Source organism: Sceloporus occidentalis, unplaced genomic scaffold (genome assembly GCF_023333645.1).
Source record: "Sceloporus occidentalis isolate IW3139 unplaced genomic scaffold, rSceOcc1.0.p SCAF_7, whole genome shotgun sequence".
Classification (NCBI taxonomy): domain Eukaryota; kingdom Metazoa; phylum Chordata; class Lepidosauria; order Squamata; family Phrynosomatidae; genus Sceloporus; species Sceloporus occidentalis.
The window spans coordinates 43,624,600-43,652,046 of NW_028316987.1; the positions used below are offsets into that span (position 1 = coordinate 43,624,600).

Consider the following 27,447-nt stretch of genomic DNA (forward strand, 5'->3'; position numbering starts at 1 on the left):
GACTCAGGTCTTCCTGGTCTCTGCCATGCTGGGTGTCTTAGGTCTAAAGCTAATGAACTTCCCATAACACACACTTTCAGGGATATCCTGCATGCTTCGTCAAAGTACAGTACAGTTCCGGATCTCTCCGCATAAGGGAAACCTCATGTGTGCTGGAGCCCCATTGGAAGTAATAGGGTTCGTGCCCACTGTGTGCAGCATGTGCCCCATTACTTCTTCCGGGTTGCGCGATGGGTTCTTACGGCGCAGCTTTCAGCATACGCGCACTGTACACAGTCCTGAAACTACGTGCTCTAAGGCTACACTCCATATGTCTGACGGAGTTGATTGGGGGAGTATAAAAGTGTGTTCTGCAATTATTATCTTAATCTTAAAGATGCCTCAGGACTCTGTTATTGTGCTGTGCAGCACTAACATGGGTGTGTATGTGTATGTTCCTTCAAGTCATGATGACCCCATGAATTTTATAGAGTTTTCTTAGGCAAAGAATACTCCTAGATGTTTTTGCCAGTTCCTTCCCCTGAAATACAGCCTACGGCACTTGGCGGTTTCCCATCTTCAAAGATCAGACAGATCTGGAGCCTTTGGGGTATTCCTGCCCTCTAATATTAGATTGAAGTCCTCTCAGTGGTCTTCCACAGCTCATTTAATGAGACTGAATCCATTCCACTCCACTCCTAGCACCCATTTACACTGCACAATTATAATGCTGATTGACCTTTAACTGCCATGGCAACATCCTATGGAATCCTAGGATTTACACTTTAAGGAACGGCATTTAGTATTCCCAGTCAGAGAGCATTAGTACCTCATCAAACTACAAAGCCCAGGATTCCACAGGATGCTGCTTAGCCTCCTAATCATAGAATCATACAGTTGGAAGAGACCACAAAGGCCATCCAGTCCAACCCCCTGCCATGCAAGAAATCCAAATCAAAGCATCCCTGACAGATGGCCACCCAGCCTCTGTTTAAAGACCTCCAATCATCTTGTGTGAAAGAGCTCCAAACCAGTAGCAGCTGGCGACTTCCATCTCAGAGATGTGGAGAATCCTCTTCAGCTTTTCCTCCAGATTTTAAGTGTTCTTTAAGGTGCTGATCCTACTTTAAGGGTAGCATTCAACACATGGATAATTCTTTTCCATTTCAGATTAAAACATGGATTGGATTCACTACTCCATTGACACGGAAGCCACCAGCCATCACTGCTGATTATTTCAAATGCTATTTACCCTTGTGGGTGAAAAAACATGTTCACGGGTTTCTTTTCATTTCAGATAAGCCACCTGTCAGAGCTATGTTTGATGGATTTCTTATGGCTCCTTTTTAGGTTCCGTGTGAAGTTGAAATCATTATTTTGTGTCTCAGCAACTCCCTCTTTCCAAACACCACCCACTGGCCACATACTTTCTGACACCTCCAAAGATCTGATAAAAAGGGGGACGGTTCCTTCATTCCTTCCAGAAAACGTGGAACGCAACACCAGTGTCTTTCCAAATCTTTCAGGAGCAAAGCCCAGAAAGCATCATGAGCCAGGCGGCTGGTAAGAACTTGAGGAAATGTTTGTTTTATTTGAGTCACTTTCTTTCTGTTTGCTTGACTTAATACATGTAGGTCGAAAGAATCCAGAACTGAAACTACTATGTTAAATAGTCTTATGAGTCTACCAATGGCTTTTAGGTTCTGAGAAACGAATCCCATCTCTTGGATTTCAGATAAATGTATAGTCTGCCATATTCTAGTATGTGCATTATTAATGTATAGATTGCTGTACAGTAGAATAGTGGAGTGTTTCAAGAATGCTGCATAGGTTGTTGTCATGTATACGAAAAAAACTAATACAGCCCTTGGAAAGATTATGAAAGTAAGATGTGGTACAGTGTCCTCTCCTTTATTTCTTCCACTTGATGTCCACATTGTCCCTGCTACTGCTTTGTTGCAAAGAAGATAAAGTAATGTGTGGGCATATATAGGAGGTCAGTTTGGAAAACACCACAATGCAACTATTTACAATGAAGTCCCTATTGGATTCCCTATTTCTTAAAAAAGGGATATGAACAAAAGATGGCAATTTTGAAGAAAACAACTAGGATGGAAATAATCTATCTCTCTTTCATACTACCACTGTAGTCACAATACAGTTCTATATACATCTTTTCAGAGTTAACTCCCACTGTGCTCAATGGCGCTCTCCACTTACCTTGGACTCCACTTACCTTGGACTTAGTCCAAGGTAAGTAAAGCGCAGCCAGAGCAGCACATGTGAAATCTTAGAAGGCTGTGGGCTACACTTTTGTTGACCAAGAGTGCAATTGACGTAGGGTACTTTGTCAGGCAGTGACAACGTACATGACTTTTGATGAGGAAAGTATGCATGATTACTCACTATAGAAAAGAAATTCCTTTCCTATGTATTTTTCCCACTGCCAGATTAATAGCCTGTGTTTCCTTTTCCTTTTGTTAATTTAACAGAGAGAAAAGATGTGAGTTCCTGTAATTTTTTTTAGAAAGGAACCACACCACTTTTGTGAGCAAATAATGTCTTAGAAACGGCTCTAAAATAGGGTGGAGGGAAACAAACCAGGTGCATATTTAAGACTGATTGGTCTATTTTAGATAAAATGAAATAGATAAAATTAGATAAAATATATTTAATAAGGGGCACCTTTAATAACCAAGATAGTTAGTCTTACAGGTGGTCTGTGGTCCCCCCCCCCCCTTTTTATGCTGTGACAAACTAACACTGCTATTTCTTTGAAAGCAAGGATGTTACTCTAACAAGTTATTGTTTCTAGTTACTTTTGCAATGAATTTTGAAAGCTGTTTTGATAAGAATTATCTGAGGTCTGTGCCATTTCTCTTAACAACCCAAATGTTTTCTTTCCACAAAAAATAACAGAAATTAATAAAAAAGTAATAAGCTGTGCTACAAGTAACGTTATTCACAAGTTACTGTCTCCACATCACAACAAAGTTGCAGCAGACAACTTTTCAAACACAAGCAGTAGGACTGAATTACTTTTTAAAACATCTTCACAAACTCTGTTTCCTGGCTGAAAGTAGAAACTGTATAAAATGCTTCCTTTGCTGCCATGGTTTAAATTCTCCTGCCTGTATGGCACAATCCCAATAAAAACCATATATGATTAAGATTTAATATATTTTTAAACTATCATGGCTCCAAACAATGGATTTAATTAGCCTATGAGGTATAACCTAAACCGCTTCTTTCTGTTGTCAACGTAAAGAGGATAACAAAGGGAGGCACCGTACAGCAAGTTACTTTGTTAAACTCGGGGCCCTTTCACACTACTGAGTTACAGCACTATGGTTTCATTGCTTCATCCTATGGGATCCCGGGATTTGTAGGTTGGAGAGGTACTACAGCTCCTTGGCAAAGAATTCTACAACTACAAATGAAAACTACAAATCCCAGAATTCCATAGGATTCAACTGTGACAGTTAAAGTGGAATCATAGTGCTGTTATTGTGTAGTATGAAAGAGTCCTGCAACTCAGTAGCAATGCTGAGAGTCTGGTAATTGTCATCCTCTGGAAACTGGAGGTGGTCCCTTTTCTAGAAGAGGTCAAGCAATAGAGACCTTCAGAATTCTGAATCTTTTCTTTTCTCTTTTATCACACTATGCTATTTCTATTGATGCTGTGAATGATAGGAGGACGATCAATCAAAATAAATTATTGTGGAGAAAAATTTCAAGAGAGAAAGATCCTTGCACATAGAAATTAAGATAGGACTGGGTAGGTCTGCTAATCACAGCCAAGTACAAAATAGAACAACCAATTTTTGCATCCCCATGAATTATATATAATATGATGAACTCCGCAGCTGAGCAATTATAGATCAGAGGTCCTAGGATAAAATGATAACTAGGGCTGTGGATAAAAATCTGTTTGAAGAGAACCAATTAATGTTGATATTTTGCTATGTGCTTCTTCTTTCTCCTCTTCCTCCTCCTCCTCCTCCTCTTCCTGTTTGCGCTGCTGCTGCGTCTGATGATAATAATAATAATAATAATAATAATAATAATAATAATAATTCCACCTTTTCCCCAGCCCTGGGACTCAAGCTTACAAATGTTAAAACAGATATAAATAAAATTACACATCATACAAAAGTCAAAATACAATTAAATTACAGATAGAATTAAAAGTATGTCTATTAAAAAATCACAACAAATATATAGCACATTATTAAAGGCTCTTGCATGTGGAAACAAAAAAAGGACATGCTGAAACAAAAAAGACTTCACCTATCTATGGAAGGGTAGCAAAGACGGTGTCAGTCCTTGTCTCTCTTGAAAGGGAATTGCAGGACCTAGGAGCAGACACCAAAAAGGCCCATGCCTCTTTTCCCACCAGATGTACCTGTGAGTGTGGTGGGACAGAAAGAAGGGCCTCCCCAAAGTATCTTAAAATAGAAGCAGGCTTATAAGTTGAGATAAGTCTAACAGATAGCCTAGAATTAGATCATATAGGTCTGACACAAAGCCAATCGTGGCAAAAAATGGTTGCTAATGTTGTAGCACTGGAAGCCAGAAATCTTTGTTAATGTGCCGCAAATCATCATATGATTCTATTAATATATCTAATTTCTGCCAACCTCTGGTTTAAGATGACAGGGAAATGAGGTAAAGTAACTTGCTTATTTGCTGGGTTGGGTGGCCACCCATTCTTCTAGACCAGCCAAGAAAATTACAGTGGGAAAAGCTTTACTTGCTAGTTTCAATTTCTTAAGGAACTATTTTAAAAAAGAAAAAGCAATCAGCTTCTGTCCTTGAAATGAAAAGACAGTCATTAATTTTCCATCAGTAATAATAAATAAACAAATAGTAGTAAAAGGGAAAGAAAGTCTTCCGCTGAGTGACAGATATAAACCACACAGTCTACTATTGATTCAGTACATTTAATTAGAGCCTAGGATTTTGCACTTAAAAACTATTGTGAGTCAAAACAAAAGAAGCACATCCTTGCAAACAGTATGGTGGATTTAAGGTCCAACTCACTGGCATTCCTATTTGCTGCCAGCTATTTATTTTACTTAATCATGGCTGTCAATTGCTCATCAAGTGCATTTGCTCTCAGTGCTTGGAACAAGTATCTACCAGTTTAGATTCTCTTGTGCATTTCCATCACGTCAGTGTTCAAGTCATTACATCTTTACATAATATCTTTAGTCTCACACAGGAGGTCCAATGTGTTTTAAAATATTCTTGGACATTCCAAGAACATCAGAAATACCTGCACAATGGGAATGCCAGTTTAATCAGTTTATCTGGGTACACATTCCCACCTCTGTCTTGGATCTACAAAAGTGATTGAGAAGTGTATGACATAGTTATTTAGTTTGGCCCTTTCTGACTTGGCACAGCAGCAGGTTTCAAGGGGCAACTGAGGACAGATCCAGGCATTAGAAATACTTCTTTAACTGGAGCATAGTTCCCAGAATCTCCCAAGTAGCACACCATTCATCATATTGGTTGATGGGTGATTCTGGGACATGTAGTCTCTCCAGAGGTGATCCCCCTGCACCCAAGCTCTGAATCCAACACATCCATGGCTCTGACAGTGGGCTATATGTTCCATCTGTCCAGTAAAATGTCCAGCATCAATATATTTATGTAGAAAAGTTTTGTATTAGTTCTGATCAATCTGATACCATTGGAGCTTCAGCCCAGAATCAACACAGAAATAAAAGTAACAGATAGAAGCTCATATAAAAAACTCAATTGCTTCCATTAATAAAAAGAAAATTTTATTAAGGTACCTATGTTGCTGCCCTGGGAGCAAGTCTGGAGAGGGAATTTTAGAACTGTGGAAAAAATAGCATTAGAACAATAGGCATCAACAGATAATTAATTCCAAGCATACTGATATGGAAATACCTAAGTCTCAGACCAGATCCTAAGCTTTCTAGGGCACTGAAAGGAAATATATTTATTTTTTATTTAAGTTAATATAAGCGCTTTGAATTAGAATCCAAAACAAGCAGTCAGCCAGTGAATTCTTTTGGAAATAGCAAGATACAATCCATATCACAAACAAGAACACCACTAGATCTTGGCCATTGTGTGTGTGCATGTTTCCTCAAAATACTGATGGACAAAACCACAACTAGCCAAAATAAAAATGTCAGAGATGGAGAGGGGAGAGAAAAGGTTAAACTGACACTTGAGAGCAGGGGTGCTAGTCATGCAACTCTTCAATGTTCTTAGAGTGCAGTTCCCAGAATTCCTTGCTAGCATAGCCAGTGGTGAGAAATGCTGGGAGTTGCAGTCTAGCAATAATGAAGAGCCACATAATTCCCTTTGCTGCCCATGAGCCTGGTCAAAAAACACAAGTAAATTATTGAATGACCAGACAAGAACCCTCCTTCCAGTTTGTACTATTCATACAGATACATATATATTCCCCCAACGAAACAACCATGATACCAGCTTTGTCCATAAAGTGTGTAAGGCCCCATACAGACAGGCTAAAATAAAGCTGCTTCAGGTCACTTTGGAGGTATGCTGTTTAAATGATGCATGCGTACTAAGAATCTGGAAGCTGCGCTCTAGTCCTTAGGACAGGATCGTGGCTTTGGCGCGGCTTACGTATGTATGCATACGTCTTTTAAATAGCATACCTCCAAAGTGACCTGAAGCAGTTTTATTTTGGCCTGTCTGTATGGAGCCTAAATCAAAATGTAGGATAACTGAAAATACAATTTGCCTTACATAAGAAGAGTGGAAAAGGAGAGAGAGAGAGAGAAAGGGAAAGGAAAATACATCATTGTTATTTATGTCTTCCAGGGGGTCCTCTGAAGGCTGTTGGAATTGATTTCCTCAGAAAAAAGAATGTCTGTCTCCATCATACCTATGACTATGAGAACAGTAACCTGATTGTGCGACGGGGGAAGGAGTTTACCGTGAAGTTGACTTTTAACAGGGAGCTGCACGATAAAGACAAAGTTATCCTGCAGCTCAGCATTGGTAAGTAAGCATATCACCATTTGGGCCCTTAAAATAAGTCTAAGAAAGTATGTGGCATGTATAAAACACCTCTGCTTCAGAGATTCTTTATCTGCAGTGAGAAAGTGCAAAAGGTGCCAGTCAGACTTCAAGCAGATTCATAAAGATTTGCTCCATTTTTCTGACTTATAATTTCAGATTTACAGCAAGTTTATTGGGATGTGAATATTTTGTCAGAACTACAGTGCCTAAGAAGGGGAAGTCTTATGGGGTGCCAAGAAGGAGGACCCACATAATTCTACTCTTCATTGACAGCTCATCTTCTTCAGGTGGTCATCTTGTGAGCTTTCATGCTACACAGTTGTAGCACTATGATTCCCTTTAAACTGCAGGGTTGCATCCTATGGAATCCTGGTGTTTGTAGCTGGAGAGGTACTATGGCTCTTGGGCTGAGAATTCTCCCTAAACTGCAGATCCCAGGATTCCATAAGACGGAACCATGGCAGTTCGAGTGGATTCATAGTACTATAGCTGTGTAGTGTGAAATGACCTCATATGCCAATAGTATGTGTATTGCAGAAGTTATGCAAGATGGAGACTGGAACCAAAGATTGCTGCCTCTACCGTTCCTTGTTCGTGGCCTTTATTCATTTGTTAATATTACTTTTTGTGAATTTGTATTTTTCAAGGTGAAAAACCAATGAAGTCCAATGGAACTTTCCTACGTCTGAACGTAAGGTGTGGGCAAAACGATCAACCATGGCATGCAAACATCTGTGAAAGAGATGGGAACGAGGTACATATCCTGTGTTGGAATTGGTGCTGCTGCTAATTTCCCCCCTTTTACTTAGAAGTATTACAGTAACATAGGAGCTGAAAAACCATGTGGTGAAATAGGGGGGAAGCTATTTTCAAAAGCTGGGTCTCAAATATCTTTCATTGTAAAAAGTTAGATCTCTGTTCATTCCTGACAGAAAGTTAAAAGCTGCTGCTTTTAACCAAATGCTTTTTATATACTGATTTAAATGTTTGGTATTATTAACTATGAGGTGACTTGAGATAAAGTGTGTTTTGAAAGACAGCATATGAATGATTAAAAATAAATAAATAAAATAGCAATGATTTAATATTTATTATTAAATTATAATATTTTATTACATTTAACATAATTAAATGTAATATTTACTATTACATTTAATATTTAGTATGTTCAGTACAATTTAATATAAGTAATGTAGGCCCGTTCTAGATGGGCCTTTGCTCCGCCCCCAGTACGTACTAGGTGTTGGCCGAGGATGCAGCGTCCAATCAGGCCTCACCCCTAGTATGTACTGGGGGCATAAAAATGGCAGCGCCCTATACACATGGGTGCCGCCATTTTGACGTGACAGATGCTTAGCGTCCACACGTCGCTGCGTGGTTGTGACGTCGCAAGTGTGCCATTGGTGCCTTGAGGTGTCACAAATGCACCACAAGAAGAACCCGCTTTTTGCGGGTTCATTTTGCTGCGCGGGGGAGTCGCGTGGTTTGTCCGCTGCGGCTCCCTCGTGCAGCAAGCATGGGCATTGGCAGCGCGCCCTTTTTAGGTGTTCTGTAAAGTGCCATGGTTACAGATATTTAATTATAATGGCCCAAATACTGTATGGGAGCTGTGTCTTTGTACATGGATTTTCCGATGTGGGAAATGGCCAGTTTCATAACCTCCATATCCAGTAAAGGGCTGTTGTTATGTCATTATGTAGCAGAGTATCCAATGTGCATTCTGCAAGTTGCATAAAATACTGCATAGAATTCCTGTCCAGGTGACACAGGATTCCAGTGAAAATTTAGTAAAGAAATAAATAACATTATAATAACAGTGTAGAAGTTTTACAGATTATAGTGAAGGAAAGCAAGGAGAAGTATTGCTGTATGTATCTTTTTTTTAAAAGGTGAGTAAGACCCTCTACAGACTGGCGTTATATGCCAGCATGGGGGTGTGGTATATGCATGCTGGCTGCCTCCATGCTGGCATCATGCTGTGTACTCATCTGCATCATAGCACTCCAGTGGTGCAGTGTTTAAATGCGCTGCACCAAAGGAGCATCGAAAAGCCACTGGCAGCTATGGCACTCTTTCCTCAATGCGAAAAGGTTCCATTTTTTGTGGCTCCTTTTTGTATCACAGAAAGGTCAGATCTGGGCCACTGCATTTGGTTGCTGCGGCCTTGATCCAGCGAGCAAAGGGGCAGCACGAAGCCACCCCTTAGGGGCCATCTGTTGTTTCTAAGGTTTCTGAATAATCAAAAGTAGGAAATGAGATCAAAATTTAGCTGTAACACTAAGCATTAATAGCAAAATAATATAAAGGCAGTGGCCAAGGCAGGGGGAAATATATGAAGGGAGAAGAGATGTTTCTGAAAATAAATCTCTGTCCCAAGTTAAAGCACATGGTCACCAAGAAAGATGCATTAATAAACTGAAAGTAGTGGAATGTAGTGGAAACCTGTTTCAACCCAAAGGCCACTTTGTCTTGTGTCTAACTGTCCAAATGTGTGTGATGGGGGGGGGGGGGGCATAATATGACAGTAGTGGATTGTGCTGAAGTTAAATTTCATTTTCTTACAAGTGCATGAATATACACATGTATCCACATAAACACTCCCATTCGTTCTCCCTCTCACTCATACACACTCACCATTCATTAATACATGCTCATTTTCACACACACTCTAATCAAAGTTTCTGTGGCATTTGATAGACTGTGTTCACATTTACACTGAGGAATGGCTATTTTAAAAGCTAATTAATGATATGCAATTTTGTAGTACAGTACTATCATGTTCTTGTGTTTTTATTAGTGCCTGATAGCTGTTACCAGTCCAGCAGATGCCATTATTGGAAAATACCTTGTGAAGGTGGACACGGGGCATAATGTTTATAATCCTGATAAGTTTTTCTACCTGTTATTCAACCCTTGGTGTGAAGGTAAGTAATATGACCTAAAGGGACTTAATTTCTATTACTGCTGCATACGTTTGATTCAGATGTGTCCTTTAGTTGCTTTCTTCATGAAAATTGTGAAATCGGATTCTATGATGATTTCAAAAGAAAGATATCTAGTCATTGTGGGAGGAGACTGAGTTTTGTTGTTGCTGCTGCTCATGATATGATTGCTGTACACATGGGAAGCTCAAGCATAAGCAGGAGCAGAATATTAAACACAACATTGCTCACTGACAACAGGACCAGTGAAATCCTGCCAACAAATTCTGAACTTGTTTCATGGAGGTTTGTTTGGAAAATGGCTACTAGTTATAATAACTATGAAAGCCAGCATGATGTAGTGGTTTGAGTGTTGAATTATGACCCTGAAAGACAAGGGCTCAACTCCCTGCTTTGTCATGGAAACCCATTGGGTGACCTTGTGCAAGTCACACCCTTTCAGTCTCAGAGGAGCTACTAGAAGCATGGTGGACATGATCTCCTTGGGGGCTTGTGATAATCATCTGATTGGCCAACATGGGAAGCAAAATGCTGGCTTTTGATCTGCTCTCAGGGGCCTCTTAATTTTTATGACTTCTTTTGGGGTTGGTAGAACACAAGTGCTCTGCTCCATGTACCACTGTATTTGTGATATGAAGCACTACTGAACAGCAGTGCCATGCACAAGTAAATAACTTCGTTGCTATTGGAGATCCCAGATATTAGACTGATGGTTTCCAAGATAGCCAGATGGACCTCAGGCAAACAACTCCAACATAGTCTTGTTTTCAGCAGGTAAAGCATCAAAAATCCTCTGAACCACAACTAGCACTTTGTTCTTTGTGCTGATGTGCACATCTGCCCCCACACTCCATCAGACTAAAGAGTGGCTAGCCTCTATAAGCCCTTTCCTAAGAGCAGTAACCTGTTGTTGTTGTTGTTGTTGTTGTTGTTGTGTAATTTTAAATCATTTCTGACATGCTGACCCTGTGAAGCTATCACAGGGGTTTCTTGGCAAGATTGGTTCAGAAGGGTTTTGCCTTTGCCTTCCTCTGAAGCTGAGAGAGTGTGACCAAGGGGATTTCTGCACTGAAGTGAGGATTTGGAGTCTGTTCTCCAGAGTCATAGTACAACGCTCAAACCCCTACTCCGCACTGGCTCTACTTCTACTCAAATAATATTGTAAAGCAATAAATTACAGGAGAGCACTGTTAATCTGAGGATGGTTTCCTCTGGAGGAAGAGATCACTAGAAACTTAAACTATTTCCATCATAGTTGAATTTACTAAAAAAAAATGCAAGTCAAGATTAGATATAACCACAGCTTGTGTTCCAACAAAGCAGTTCCTATGAAATCTTCAGAGAGAAAGGCACTCTGCATCCCCAGATGATTTTCACTTGTCAAAGTTCAAAACTCAGCTTGCCCCTCTCTGAAAACCAGAATAGACAACAAGGGAAATGTGTATTCCTGAAAATTAATCTGTTTTTAGTTTCCACAATCAAAATTCCTTAGAGGAACATGCATCAGCAATCAGATTTTAAAATTAAGCTTGTGGTTACCTCCCAACGACCAGTCATGAAACAATGAACATTCAGAAAAGTTCAAGGTCTCCCAGTTATGTCCTAGTTACTCAGATAGCAACTAATGGAAGATGTGACAGATCATGGCTGGCAAATGTGAGACCAATTCAAAACAAACCTTAAAGCAGTTCTCCGGGTCCTTTAAGCTTCTGAACTTCAGATCCCTTTTGTAGCCATCACATAGCTAGCAAAAAGCAAAATATAACAAGATCTACTTATCATTTGCTCTTGCAACACCTAGACTAACTATCCCAATGTCATATAGTACATCTGTTCCAGGACTGTATTACTATAGATGAGCAGGGACACTCCCTTATATATGCTGGAAGCCTTCTTCATCAAACCTCATTGTATGTGTAATGCTAGCAGTTAGAGAAGAAGGGGCTACCTTACATGCTGATCTTCTTTTCAGCTTTCTTGCCATAGCCAAAATCAGTACACCATTTTGACCTAAGACAGTCATGCCAAGTATTCTTCTTGAGGATCCACTGGATCGGACTGGATCGGACTAAATATGCTGAATTTTTTTATTGATTTAACATATGTACTGTTAGCCTTCCTTGGATCAATGTTTGCTGCCACCATTACCCTCTTTGGGAAGACAAAAAGATTGGTTATTCTCCCTGTGAGTCATACATACAGGTGTTCCACACAGACAAGTTTTATATTTGGATTAAGGGATTCATCCAGAAAAATGATTACTGTAATCAGCAAAAGAAGAAATCTTATTTCCATTTTGTAATGGCAGGCTGCCTCTGGATAAATGTACTAGATTGGAGAAACTAGGCCATAAACTGACAATGTATAAGAGTCCCTTCAGAGTCTATCCATCTATCTATCATTTTATATGAATGTCCATATAAAAGCATACATTCAGTTTGTAATCCCTGTTAGAATTGGTCCATTGGATCAATTGCTTGATGATGAGTTCCATTGTACAGTGGGTCTTTTGTAGTTTTCAATTGGATTAGGTGAAACAGGCTGACAGCCACACTTACATTATCATGCACTTCTGTGTTTGTTTTAGCGGATACTGTTTTCATGCCTGATGATGATGAAAGAACTGAATATGTGATGAATGATACAGGCTACATCTATGTTGGATCAACAAAAAACATACGTGGAAGGCCTTGGAATTTTGGACAGGTAAAATGTCACGTGTTTCTCTTTTTGCTTAGATGTAAGCACACGTAGCTAGTCTGTTTACTTAAATAAATAAGAACGTAAAATGGCATGGTGGAGTGAATGGCCATAATAAAATCTACTTGTGAAACAGAATACAGTCTCATGACTTCTTCAGCAGAACTGAGAACCCATTTGTTATTGAGAGAAGACTGAGCTTTGACCAGGGTTCAGATTGTGGTGCCATCCCAGGCCCTGAGATTTCAGTGTCAAAACCTGAGACCTAAGGATGAGTCCTTGTGATATCACAGGGAGTAGACTTTGCTGATGTGTGTGTGTATGTGCCTTCAAGTCGTCTGTCAATTTATGGTGACCTTATGAATTTTATAGGGTTTTCTTAGACAAGGAATATTCAGAGGTGGTTTTGCTAGTTCCTTCCTCTGAAATATAGCCTACAGAACCTGGTGTTCATTGGTGGTCTCCCATCCAAATACTAACCAGGGCTGACTCTGCTTAGTTTCCAAGATCAGACGGGATCTGGCGCCTTTAGGTATTTAGGCCTTCTGGTGATGTTATAAGAATGATATTACAAAGGATAGCCCCTGGCAATGTTATTAAATATAATTCTTGAAATATGAACCACAGTTGCACATGGTATTCCACTCAAAAAAATGCCAGACAAATAAGGAAAATATGTATATACATGCATTCTTCTAAGTATTGCTCTAGGCCTGAAGTTCTTTCTCCTTTCCTTGAAGACTGGGAAAGACAAACCAGGCCCTGAGATCTGGGGACTCTAGTTCAGCTTCAGCTTTGCCACAAAGCACACATACATTCATGTCAACCAGTATGGGATCAGGTTGCCCTCCAGATGTTGCTGAACTGCAAGTCCAGTTCAGACGTCCTAGCCAGGGGTGGGGAATGCTGGGATTTCCAGTCCAACAACACTGTCTGAAGAGCTGCTGAAATCCTACCCTGATATAAATGTATGTGTATGAATATTAAGGCACTATGGAGTGGCACCAGCTCTATCGGACACTGTGGCTGCCTATACATTGTAGGACAAGTCAGTGTTCTTAAAATAATTTTAACCAGAACAACACTTTATTATTATTATTATTATTATTATTATTATTAATATAGCGCTGTGGATTTACTGCTTTGAAATAGTGTAATGCAAGCTAGTGCAGTACAAGCAAATAGCTGACTGAAAATGCAGATCCTGCTGCAGCCCTTTAGCTATGTTTACCTAAAATGCCAAAAGGGAAAAAAAAGTAAACTCCAAATAGCTGTAAATCCACTTGTGATTTTGAAAAAATAGCACTTGGGTGATGTGAAATCATGAGGAGTAACGTCATAATCTGTATAAAAGGTGAATTAACTATCCAAGGGGTATCCAGAAGAGGGAATTTGTACATTAGGTATCCTTTCCTTTGGATACCTAAACTATGTTTTTAACTGCTAGTTTTAACTTTCTAGAAATACTAGAAATTTGTAGACTAAAGGAAAATTTAATTGGGGGTACAACAGGAATTGGAGTAAGAAAATATGAGACAGTTGCAAATTGGAGACAACTGAAGCAAGGCAGCAGCCTTGTTTGGAAGCACCCTCTGCTGTATTTCTTGAGTAACACATGCAAGAGACAAATTTATGTGGGTGCGTGTGCTTTCAAGTTGTCTGTTGACCTATGGTAGGGTTTCCTCAGGCAAGGAATACTTAAGAGTTGGTTTTTCCAGTTCCTTCCTTTGAAATATAGCCTACAGCACCTGGTATTGGTGGTGGTCCAAGAGCTAACCACAGTTGACTCTGCTTAGCTCCCAAGATCAGAACGGATCTAGTGCCTTTAGGGTATTTAGGACATCTCCAAAAAACATTATGACATGACAGCATGCATCAAAATATGGTTCATTGCTACCAGTAATGATCCTGCTTGGTTTTTATTGGGATTGCACCCAATACCAACCAGGGGGGGGTGTTTAAACTGTGACAGCAGTGGAATGAGCCAGGACAGAGCCTGGGAAGTTACTTTAAAAAGTAATTCATGTTGTTTGTGTTTGAGAAGTTGCCTACTTCTGCTACTCATTGTGAAGTTAAGACAATAACTTGTGGCATTGCTTGTTGCACTGCTCATTACTTTTCTGTTACTTTCTGTTATGAATCATTTATGCATTCAGAAATGAGGATCATGCTAGAAAATCCTTTCTGTAGTTATTGGAAATGATTGTCAACGTTTCTAGGTACCCAGATTTAAAATTGTTCTGAATTGTTTCAGTCATTCCTTTTTTTAAAATTGGACTATCACAAAAGTACTGTTAAATCACAGCAGCAGCTTGAGGCTGTATTAATAAGAAGAGAGGGAATTATTCAGCAATAAGCAACTGAAAGTGACCAAACTTTTCTTCTTACCACAGTTTGAGAAAGACATCCTGGACTGCTGCATGTACCTTCTGGACAAGAGCCAACTTAAACCAAATGCTAGAAAAGATCCTGTAATCATCTCCAGGGCCATGTCAGCTTTGGTAAGTTTTTAAATAACTCCTTTAAGAATTTATAAATTCTTATTAATCTATAAATCAAGTTTGATATCACATTAACTGCCATGTCTCCATGTTACAAAATCCTGGGATAATGTGGTGAGGCATCAGCGTTCTCTAATAGAGAATTCTAAATACTTCACAAAACTATACATCACACAATTCCATAGGATGGAGCCATGATATCAGACTGCTATACTTACTCAGATTTGTTTACTTTTGATCGGGAAGAGGGAAAGTTTAAAGCTATTTCTTTTTTCAGGCTATGCCTTTAATACCCAGAGACAATTAAGATATTCCTTCTTGGCCATGATTGTTACATAAATATGTAACAAACAATCCATATGGAAAACCATAGAAATTGAAAAAGTAATTTTACTCATCTACAGCTCCCATAAATTCTGCAGTCAGAGTGGCACTGGCCATGGTCACTGGAGAGTCTTAGAGGGGTTTTAGTCCAAAAAGTAACTTTTCCAAGCCCTGGTAAGGAATAGTAATTTAACTCTTGAATGGTCTAAAACACACTGCAGAAATAACCCAGTTTGAGACCGCTTTAACTGTCCTGGCTCAGTTCTAGGGAATCCTGGGAATTGTACCTTATTGTGGTACCAGAGGTCTCTGACAGAGAAGGCTAAATGTCTCACAAAATTACAGTTCCCGTAACTCCCTAGCATTGAGCCAGGGTAGTTAAAGTGGTCTCAAACTGGATTGTTTCTGCAGTGTGTTTTGGACCTTTGTCTACCATTCATGAACACATTTGGTTTCCCAGAGATGGGTATAGAGTTTATTGCACTGCCCCTTTTCCATCCTTCCCTCCTGAGCTAAGCGTGAGATAAAAACTTTTAAGCATAGATTTTATCACATGTACCCATTCCAGACTTCTCCCACACTTTGCAAAGAATGGGTTTTTTCCCTTCTTTGCAAAGAATGGGAGAGGTCCAGATCAGGTACGGGATGCCTCCTGCCTGGGCACGGAAGGTGCAATAATCCTGCACCTAGCTCAGGATGGAAGGATGGAAAAGAGCAATGTGATAAACTCCTATGTTTGTTCAAATCTGTTAATCTGTTATTTTCAACTGTTTCATAGGTTAACTCTGCGGACGATCGTGGAGTGCTCTACGCAAGCTGGTCAGGAAACTATAAAAGTGGTACTTCTCCCCTGGCCTGGACAGGAAGTGTCCCAATTTTGCAGAATTATTACAGAACCAAACAAAGTGTCTTGTATGGTCAGTGCTGGGTTTTCTCTGGAGTGCTTACCACAGGTAAGACGTGCATCTTAATGGCAGTCTGTCTTTTCTGTAACTTTTCCCAGATTGATTGATTTTTTAACAAAAATAATAAACAAAACTTCCTGGAAGAGAAGCATTGTACCTTGTAATATCAGGTGATGGGAAATATGACTGGGGGAAACAGCTCATTTCATAGTTTTTTGTGGGTTTTTTGGATTATGTGGCCATGTTCAAAAAGTTTTGTTCCTGATGTTTTGCCAGCATCTGTGGCGTCTGAAGATGCCAGCCACGGATGCTGGTGAAACATCAGGAACTAACTCTTCTAGAACATGGCCACATAACCCCCCAAAAAACCATAAAAAACTATGGATGCCAGCCATTAAAACCTTTGACTTCACAGCTCATTTTCATGTTTGTAATCTTCCCAAACAAATATGAATTTGGAAACAAGATGTTGGACTAGAATGGCTTCTGTTCTGATCTATTAGAGCTTTCCTTTTTCCTGATGATTTTCTACAATGTTCATCAGAGCTTTTGCAACATTTAACCACCTGTGACCACTACAACCAGACTCATATATGCATCAGGGCATGGAATTCTTTGCACATACCTTGGAAAGTTGCCTGATGGAATCATTCATGAGCTATAATGGGAAATGGCTGTTGCTGAAGAGAGAGGCAAACTGAACAACTTAGAGCTGTATTTAATCTGTACTTTATCCGTATTTCAGTCATGCGCTGTTTGGGGATTCCAGCCAGAAGTGTGACCAATTTTGCATCAGCTCACGATACAGAAGAAAATCTGAAAGTTGATGTTTTCTTGAATGAAAATGGAGAAAAGCTGGACCACCTAACCACAGATTCTGTTTGGTAATCAGATTACTAACTCATGGATCATTTTGAGCCAATTGATTTTCTAAAATTCTCATTCATAGAAATATTTCAACCAAATATTTCTGGCATTTTTCTCCTCCTTCTTCCTATACCAATAAGGGACTCAGATTATAACAGAAATGTTGTAACAAGACATTTCCTATATTGTAATATTTGTTTAAGGGTGACTCCAAGTTTTAATTCTTGAACAGAAATTACCAGAAACCAAAGCAAACCAAAAAGTAAAAAAGGTGGCATGCAGTTCTAAATTACTGCATTTTAGTTCATCCCTCTACTAACTTTCTAATATCCCTGTGGCTTTTCAGACACTTCCCTTCTTACTTTGCTGCTTGTGCTTCACCAAAGCCATTCCTTTGAAGGTCAGGAGGCCCTCTGCTGTTCTTTTGGAAACAGTGCAAAAAAGTGGAGTTGGGAAAGAAACTGTCTTTCACATTGTACAGTTTTAGCATTTTGATACCCCTTTGACTACCATGGCTGCATCCTATGGAAGCCTGGGGTTTGTTGTTTGGTGGGGCACTAAAGAGCTCTGTCAGAAAATTCTAAATATCTCACAAAACTACAAATCCCAAGATTCTATAGGATGCCACCATGGCAGTTAAAGTGGTATCAAAGTGGTTCCTGCCAAAGGGGTGAACAAGGGCACAGTCACTTCTCTTCACAGGCACTCAAATTCACATGCATTTTCTTCTCCAAACCTGGTGAACCCAGACTCAGCAGATACACCTCATGTACCTGCACCTATTATTCCTTGTGTTTATCTTGAGTGCAGCCCTCAGATTGAGACATGGTTGAGCATTCAGGACTCCATACAGCTTCCTTGTCATGGCTCCCAGAACGCTCTATTTCTCTCCATTAACCTTCCCTGCCTTCCATCATCATTCCATTGCTAGTGGCGAATGGAAAGAATAGGAGACAAATCTGGTTATGTTCCTATAGCCAGAGGCAGACCATGGGCGTCATCCCTGAAAATCTGCTGGAGTTGAATCCTGGGTGGGGTTTGAATTTTACAGAAGGTTGAAGAAAATACCAACCTCCATAACAACACGTCATATGCAAGTGGGAGATGGACTTTCACCTTCATATATTACTAAGAGGACGCCAGGCTCAGTCTGGTTAAAACTTGCCCCTCCTATTATTCCTCTGCTCTATAGAACCTCTGCTACAGCAACCGCTGAAGGTTCAGAAGAAAGCCAGTTATCTTTCTACTTAGAAATCTACTTAGAGAAGTACAGGCTTGCCCTGTACGAGGTCCCAAGTTCAATCTGAGACATCTCCAGGGGCGAAGAATTTAGGTAGCAGGACAAGAAAATATCTCTGTCCAAGACTTTGGAGAGACAAATTGCCGCCATTCTTTCCCCTACCTGAAGGATACCTGAATGAACAAGGATGGCCTAGATCCAGCAACAGCCCGATTTAATTTCTTCATATGTCTATTGATTAACCATTTGACATTTTCATAAAGATTTAATTTAAACCAACAGGCCAATTCTTTTTCCCCCTTCTTGTATCACAGTGTTGGAAAAAGAGTGACTCTCCAGACACTGTAGTGCTGCAACTCCCATCCACCCTAGCCAGCATCGCCAGTGGTGATGGATTGTGGGAGTAACAGTTGTCCAACAATATCTGGAGGGCCATAGTTGCCAACCCCTGCTTACATTTTAACATATACTAGATTGCTTGAACACATGAAGCTACAGTTGCCATTAGTTTTTCATTTTCAGTACTGAATCTTAACTGTCCATAGGAACTTCCATGTATGGAATGATGTCTGGATGAAAAGACCAGATTTGCCAAAAGGCTTTGATGGTTGGCAAGCAATTGATGCCACACCACAGGAAAAGAGCCAAGGTAAGACTTGATTACAAGCAAGTTAAAAATGTGGTTTAAAATTGGTTAAATTTGGCAACATAAACTTTGATTATATCCACTATTTTAAACAAAGGATAAGGTAGAGGCAATAGTGTTTCAGTCCCAGACATGAAAAAATGTTCTCTATTGTACTCCATGCCCCTCCCTGCATCTGCTTCATGTCCATGGAGTCCAACATTTGGTGCTAACAAGAACTAACAACTCTTTAGCAAGTTCTTGGGTGAGTGAAGACTTGATGTTAAGACATCTCCATTTGCAGCAAATTGCTGGGAATCTTTTCCTCAGATAATGTTACGCCCTATATCTGACCCTGTTTCAGTAGAGATTGAACAAGATTCCTGATAGTATTACCAGGATGGGAATTGCAACCATGGCTACTAGACATGAAAATGCAAAATAAGTTAGGAGTATTTATTAACTCTCACCTGACAGAGTAAGAGGGGACAGAGACATCTTTGAAACAAAAATGTCAGGAGAACAAAGAAACAGAAAGAGTGAGAAATGGGGGAGGAAGTATCATTAGTAGCCCCTGGGAAGCAATTCATATGCTGATTTTATACAGAGGGATATTTAGTGTCAACATAATTTGTAGCAGCAAATATCAAAGGACACACCACATATTTCCATATCTGGCAATGTAAAGGATGTGGCTTGGTTTTCTTGATCATCTCTATTAATGAAAACATGGTATGTGATTTTTTTTGTACAACCCATTCTGATGTCCACCTTCTCCACTATACGCAAGTCTCGATTATGTCTGATGCTTCCTAGCAGCAGAAGGTTCATAAACATTAAATGTATTTGTATGAACATGAAAAACTAATGGTAGCAAACACTTGCAAATATAGAAATGGGAAGCAATGGGAAACAGCAGACTGGAAACTGTAACAAACTACTGCTATTATTTTTCTGACAGTGAATTTTGAATAGTCATGGAGTTACTATACGATAGACCCATGAGCTCTCAAAACAAATGGAGGCAGGAATCAATTAATATTCATTCTTCTCTATAGGGATTTTCCAGTGTGGCCCCACTCCAATAAGTGCAATCAAAAAAGGAGAAGTCTATCTTCCCTATGATTCTAAATTTGTGTTTGCTGAAGTGAATGCAGACAAGGTCTTCTGGCTTGTAAAGAAGAAGGATGGCAAAGAAAAATACATCAGGCTTCGTGAAGAAACCAAAGTGATAGGGAAGAGCATCAGCACCAAAGCTGTTGGAAAGAACGTCCGGGAAGACATCACTGATCAATACAAATATCCAGAAGGTGACCAACACAGCGACTCCTTTCTGTCAGAGGGATATAATTCTTTTACACATATACTAGTAACTTAGGGATTTCATGTGGAAACTTCATGGTTGACTTTTATTGTATATTGCTTTTTTAAAAAAATGTATACCCTTAAATCTTTTCAAGTGGGATGGGCAAAATTAATAGTAACCAAATGTATATTAGGCCTAAACATGATGTGTGAAATCAACCTAACAGATGCTTAGAAATTTAACTTATAAATGTAATCAAAAAGCTGGAGTTGAAAGCAGTCTCCTTTCATGTGCAGTGTGGCAACCTGGGTCTAAATCAAATGCTAGTCTCAGTTAGAGTACACCCATTGAATCAACAAGATTTACATAAACCTTGACTAACAATTTGGCAATATATTCAGTAGGGCTACTCTATCTGGGATCAGCAAGTAGATTTAGGGAATGCTATAATCCTTAGGGAGATGTTTTGCATACTTATGAAATTTTTTGCATAAATGTGTGGATAGTTTTTCATAATCTTGGGAGAAAGAACAAGTAAGTGGCAAATGAAATGGTATCCAGTGACTCCATGTTTGGTTCTTTGCTCCATTTCCTGTTCTTTCAGAGTCTCCTGAGGAAAGGAAAGCAGTGAAAACTGCTTGCTACTATCTGCAGTCTTGCAATTTGGGCACCTTGGCAGACCAATCTTCTCGGGAATCCCTAAAGGCTGACCTGAAATTTGGGATAGAAGGAGATGAAACAGTGTGCCCAGGGCAGCCCATTGATCTCAAAATTTTTATAAAGAATGAGTCTCTGGGTGCATGGACAATCGATTTTATTGCCTCTTGTCAACTGGAATCATACACTGGGAATGTAGAGGCCAACCTTGCATCCATGAAGCAGACAATCCAAACAGAAGGCAAGCCAGGTGTGTATACAATCCTGCCACAAGGAGATGACTTCCACTTACCTTTTCTTACAATGAATGTTGCCTATTTCACTAGAGCAGAGGAGTTTGAACTCGTATTGAGTGAACCTCCTTGTTTTAGGAGATTATCACACATGGCTTTTAAACTGCAATTACAGTAATGAAATACTGCCTTTGGCGATACTTGTCACACAATGTCGACGCTGACCCATAGCTGCTGTGTATGCCAAGTGTGCTTAGGGCATCCCTTTTCATTGATGGGGAAACCCGTCAATAGCTACCATTGCAAGAAAAGTAAGCAATCCCAGTACTTGTCATGTGCAATGGCAGTTGCAATATTGGCAGTCTTGTGGTGTTACAGTCTCCTCTTACTTCCCTGCCCCCTTTCCTATCACTATTCCCAAGCAGCCTGGTTCCCTTTAGGGGGGTATTTATTTTCTTTTTTTAATACTTAAATCACATTACCAGAACTTCAGAATTGCATTAAAAAAAAGTATATAAAAAAATTTTAAAATCCCAAAAGGCATGCTTGGTAGGGTAGAAACAGAAAAGTGGAGTTAAGGGGGTGTCGGGAAGAACACAGTAGCAGCAGCAGCCCCAGTCGCATGGCTGTGAAGATATGTGAGAATGGCTGTTTTCAGGCTGATATGTTTATGTTTTCAGTAATCAGTGCAATTGTGGTGAGAATGGATCTCCTGTGATAATGTCCTTAACTACAAGACCATTCTGTGCCTTCTGTTTGCAAGGTCCTCTTCATTTTTCTCATATACACACCTTTCATTTGTATTTTTTTAACTTGGGAGTGGGAAATATCTAAGAAGTGAATAGTGCTGTGCTTCCTTTCTTCTTTGTAATCTTTTCCCACTTCCCTGATACCTCTGCATCACAAACAAAAGGCAATATGCTAAAATAAGAGGCATCTATAAGAAAGGTACCTGCTTGTGTTGTATTATGTTTCACTCTCTAGCTGTATCTTCTTTGTGTTGGTGCAGCTATTGAGATCCCCCTGAAAATATCAGCTGATGCTTACATAAAAACATTGATGGACGTAGAAGATGAACTTCTGGTCAAAATCAATATCATTGCTGAGGTTCAAGAAACAAATGAGAAGTTCATGGAAGAGGTGATGCTCAACTTTCAGTATCCACCACTCAAAGTGGAGGTAAGAAGTAAACAAAAAGCATCATGATGCTGAGAGAATATGAAATATACAGGCTACGGTGGCAACCAGCTCTAATCTCAAAATGTCCATGGGGGGTGGTGACACTGGTTCAAACCATCCAGGTCCCTGAACTAACTATTGGAAAATAGCAATTGTTGTATCCCATGTCAGTGGGGCACTGGAGCCACTCCAGATTTTCGAGCAGCTCTCCATGTGCTGAATCTGTTTGGGAAAGGGGTTGAGCACTGTGGAACACTCCTTTAAAGTTAGTCAAAACCTGTCATGGATTCATAGCCCCAATGACATGGCAGCCATTAGACACCACTGCCACTGGGAGAATCCTGCTAGAATGTTGGGAAGCAAGTGGCATAACTCATTTTTGTGGCAAGCCTGCTACCTTCAGGAAATCACATATTTGCCTCCCTCATCCAAGAGATGGAGGGAGAGATTAAGGTGGTTGTTTTCCCCTGTGCTAAAGAAAGACTCTGTAAAAGTTTTTTGTGGGTTTTTCGGACAATGTGGCCATGTTCTAGAAGAGTTTCTTCCTGACGTTTTGCCAGCCACATTTAAACAAAACAATGGATAGTACAAAAGGTTTTTTTATTTTAAAAATACAGCAACAATTAACCAATCATATTAAAAACATTAATTTGGAACAGTTTCTAAAAGGCAGCTGAAATATAGTAACCATGATGAAAAATACATATACAACAAACCCTGATTAAAATATTTTCTGAAACAGGCAGTTAACACTGAAAGGCTTGCTGGCAGAAAGAGGACAGAGTGGGAGCCAGGCAGAGTGGGAACCAACCTAGCTCTCCATTAGAGGAAATTCCAGTTTGGGTGCAACCACCAAGAAGGCTGCACCCAGTATGCTTATGGTGAAAGTGGGACTGAGAGAAAGCCATCCACCAAGGATCTTAAAATTTGGACAGGCTCATCTTGGGGGATACAATAATGTGGAAACATTATTCTGTGCATACAGTTTGTATTAACACATTTGATACCCATTTCTTTTATTTAATTTGTTCTTCTGTATCCCATCTTTGTTTTACAGATGGCAGATACGGCAAAGGTTAATGAAGACTTTACCTGTGCATTCATTTTCAAGAACACACTGTCCATTCCCTTGGAAAAATGCAAACTCCATGTAGAAGGCCTAGGTCTTTTTACGATGGAAACATTTGATCAAGGGTAAGGTGGATGTGTGGCTCAAAGCTGCTGTTATTTAGTTGTGCCAGCACTGTTGTTTGAACTTCACTCGCTCTCTGGCCTTGCAAATCATCTCTATGCATTATGACAGAGTTGAACCATGATTCTTCTCCTGTCTTAGACCATATTGCAGTTGCACAGTTTCAGAATCTGGATTGAAAGGCCTTGTAAGGTCTCCTTGAGATGGTAGAGGTTATTATTATTTGAGGGTAGTTAACAACAACAACAAAAAAATAGAATTCATGCTAAAAGTGGTAAAACTGAAAAGCCTTGGTCCAACATGAATCGCATCAGGCAAGTCTCAGTGGAGGGAGGAGTTCTCCAGCTAAGGCATTATAGCCAAGGGGGTACTCTTTCCTATTACAAATGCCTCACTTCAAATGGCAAGAGCAGCCAGTGAAGGTGACTGCGATGCAAAAACCCCATGAGATACCTGTTCCAAAAGTACCTCTCTCTAGAGAAGCCCATATTCTCCAAGTGCCATAGCAATAGCAGCTTCATTTATGTACCGTCTAAGTGGTTTACAACAACCATGGCACAACCAAGTGCCATGGATCTGTGAGGATGGCCATGCTCAATCCTTGATATTTCCAGTTTCTCGGTGGTTGTGAAAATGTCCTGCTTCCACACCACACTACGTTGCTTGCTTTTGTTTTTGTTTTGTGTGGCCGTTCCCTGTAGGGAAGGCAAAGCTGCTGGGAAACAAGTAGGCTGGGAAAGTGAAACAGCACTAGTAATAAAACAGCAGCTTTTGGGTCAGGTATTTCATAAACTTTACAGAGGGCCGACTAGATTTCATTTTTATTATCCACTTTTCTTCCCCAAATAGGACTCATTTGTGCCAGATTTTGGAGGTTGGTCATCTAAATGCATCCACACTATATGGTGGGTGCCTTATCATGTGTTCACCACACATCTAGCGTTGTAGCCATGGCATGAAATGTCAGCCTAAAGAAGCCATGCGTTGAGTTTATGTACAGGCCAGTTTCAATCCAACTGTTGCCCGCAGATCCAATGATCTCTTGTGGGATCAGCAACTGTATTCTACCTGGAACCACCAGAAACCATCTGCATCAACTTCTCATTTTCCTTTTTAATCAAGGATAGCTCCATGTGCACCATACTTTATGCAGGCAAGCAGAGAAGCCTCCTCAATTGTAGTAGAAAGGAAAACCTACTTGTGCAGATGCTATTTAATATAGCTGTTGATTGAAGGGTCTACACATAACTTAGTGCATTAGGTGTTGTTGTTGTTGTGTGCCTTCAACTCTTTTCCGATTTATGGCAGTTGTAAGGTGAACCTATCATGGGGTTTTCTTGACATGTTTCTTCAGAGGGGGTTTGTCATACTTTAATAATATTGTACTCTTTTATATTTTTGTCATTCTTAGGAACATAGCACCTGGAGGAATATTTAAATGCAAAATAGTGTGTGCACCAAGGAAGACTGGGCTGAAGAAGATAGTGGCCAAACTGACATCCACCCAGATAAAAGGGATAACAGAAGAAAAGGTTATCTGTATTACTAAGTAGAGCATTCCCGAATACTGTCAAATGCGGTACTTCTTTGAATGTAGTACTTTGACACTGCTTTGCATCCTTGACAACACAGACATAATGTTAAACTGTGAGAGCTTGAGTGACTTAAGGCTATAGGTGTTTTGATTCCAAGTAATATAATAATTATTTAAGTCTTTTCTTGCATATATCGAGACCTGAAAGCTAGTGATGACTAAAAATGTGATTTGTAAAATCGTGGGTGATATGTCAACAGTTCTGGGAACAATTTGGCCCTTTTGATAGTGTTCAGCTTTGTAAATTGCAAAAGTAGAAACTGTGTACTGCTCCAGAAGTTGTCAGACAGCAACTCCTCAGCAGCTCTAGTGAGCATAGCCAAGAAATGCTGGGAATTGCAATCCAGCAAAAATCTAGAAGGCCACAAAATTACTAAACCTGATCTAATGCCAACAATCCTTTCACCCTTCTTGCTCTCTTAGGTAGGTTTGCCAGCTGCTAATTTTGATGTTTTTCAATTGCTTATTATTTGTAGGCTTATCTACAGTATATTACAAAGCTGCATACAGCCCCAAATCTCTCTCTCTCTCTCTGTTTCTCAACATAGCAAGTTAGGTTATATTTTACATATTGCACTGAAATTGTTCAATTTTAACCAGATCTAAAATTCCTCACTAAGCAATATAGTTTTGGTTTTATATTAGGATGTTAACCTCAAATAGTACATTAATCTCAAAATGTACAACTGCCAGCTTGTGAGTGAGCTTAGGTACTTAACTTTCCTTGTTACATTGGGAATAAAGATGATTACTGGCACCTGTATTCTCATTTGTCTATTCAGCTGGTGGTCTGTCTATTCCACTAGAAAATTTAAAGAGGAACACAAGGATGCAAGTAGAGGTTCACAGTCTTAGGCATCCTGGTGGTGGATACACTGATCTGTTTTTGTTTGCAATTGTGATCTGAGATGATGGGAAGACTGCATCAGAAATATTACAAATGAATAATTGCAACCCATGTAATGCTCAACATAAGTTCTTTGACTGGTCATTTGTCCAATTATTATATAATACATTTCTTTCTGTGTTGGGCTCCAGTAGCAGTGTATAGCATTAAGATTCTATTAAAGCTGTACTAACTAGTTTAGACTAGCAGTGGTGTCTTCCTTTGGCAGATACAGTAATATGTTAAACAAATAGGAATATTCTACTTAAATTGACGTGTTTTTTGTCTTTTCAAAGTTATTTCTTTCATCTGCTCTGGCGAAAGAAAATATTTCAGCTTTAATTGCACATAATAAATGGAAAGCTTTTCTTCTGTGTTGCTCTCTCAGACCATCAATAAGCATGCCAACAAAAAGAACATTAAGCAGATAACACATCTGCAGGTCTAGACTCACCCTGACCTCATTTTACAGTGTTGTGAATTGATATGTTATAGGAATACACAGTGAATTAATTGTTGACACAGGACATTTCCACTCCCAGAAGCTTTAGTAGTTTAGATATTACAAAGATGAGATATGCTTTTATGTGTTTCTAGTGTCTATGGATGTAATTCTACACTAATTTTCTTCTCAAAGAAAGCAACCGTTAATTTTTGCAGTATTCTTCCTGCTGTGAGAAAATCTTCAAAATCCACCATTTTCAAAGCCTATTGGTAATGTGATACTTATTCTGCACAAAATTCACAATGGGTTGTTTTGCATAGAATGCAGCATTTTCTGCATGGGAAATGGAATTTTCTATGCAGAAACAATATTTCTATACAGAATTTCTATGTATAAATATTATCTGTGCAGAAAAATCATTTAATGATAAATCTACCAAGGAGTTTTATTCCCTCTGACTGAGCAATTTTATCTCTATCTATTGATATTGTTGAACTGCTATTATTCCTGTTAATAATTTATACAATTGTTGGCACACAAGTAGTTTGCTGGAGTAGCTGTCATCTTTCATAATCAATATTGTTCTTTCTGTTGTTATTCAAATATCAATAGAGGTTCTATATCAATAGAACCTATTAATAGAAGTTACAACCCTTGGTAACTGCTGGGGTTTGGTTCCAGGGATCCTCATGGATACCAACATTTGTGGATGCTCAAGTCACATTATATACAGTGCTGTAGTAAAATGGTGTCCCTATAAAATGGCAAAATTAAGGTTTGCTTTTTGGTGTGTGTGTGTGTGTGTGTGTGTGTGAAGAAACGGGTGATTGAATCTGTGAA

General features: G+C 39.5%; 1 protein-coding gene across 1 annotated transcript; it reads left to right on the forward strand.

The window, feature by feature from the left end:
• The first annotated feature begins 1,476 nt into the window (after nucleotides 1-1,476).
• LOC149309633 (protein-glutamine gamma-glutamyltransferase 4-like) lies at nucleotides 1,477-26,844 on the forward strand. The gene is made up of 14 exons (XM_089531291.1): nucleotides 1,477-1,542; nucleotides 6,811-6,990; nucleotides 7,659-7,765; nucleotides 9,809-9,935; nucleotides 12,541-12,659; nucleotides 15,047-15,154; nucleotides 16,257-16,431; nucleotides 17,129-17,267; nucleotides 19,036-19,139; nucleotides 20,174-20,425; nucleotides 21,026-21,328; nucleotides 22,321-22,490; nucleotides 23,548-23,684; nucleotides 25,094-26,844. Exons 1-14 carry the CDS (start codon nucleotides 1,527-1,529, stop codon nucleotides 25,233-25,235), a joined length of 2,079 nt encoding a protein of 692 aa, XP_089387417.1. The 5' UTR covers nucleotides 1,477-1,526; the 3' UTR covers nucleotides 25,236-26,844.
• Nucleotides 26,845-27,447: the final 603 nt, after the last annotated feature.

What these genes read in the sequence shown, in the direction of transcription:
- LOC149309633 (XM_089531291.1), top strand. An exon ending in TATCCTGCAGCTCAGCATTG is followed by an intron (nt 6,991 to 7,658) that starts GTAAGTAAGCAT and finishes GTATTTTTCAAG; the next exon opens with GTGAAAAACCAATGAAGTCC. An exon ending in ATCCACCACTCAAAGTGGAG is followed by an intron (nt 22,491 to 23,547) that starts GTAAGAAGTAAA and finishes TTTGTTTTACAG; the next exon opens with ATGGCAGATACGGCAAAGGT.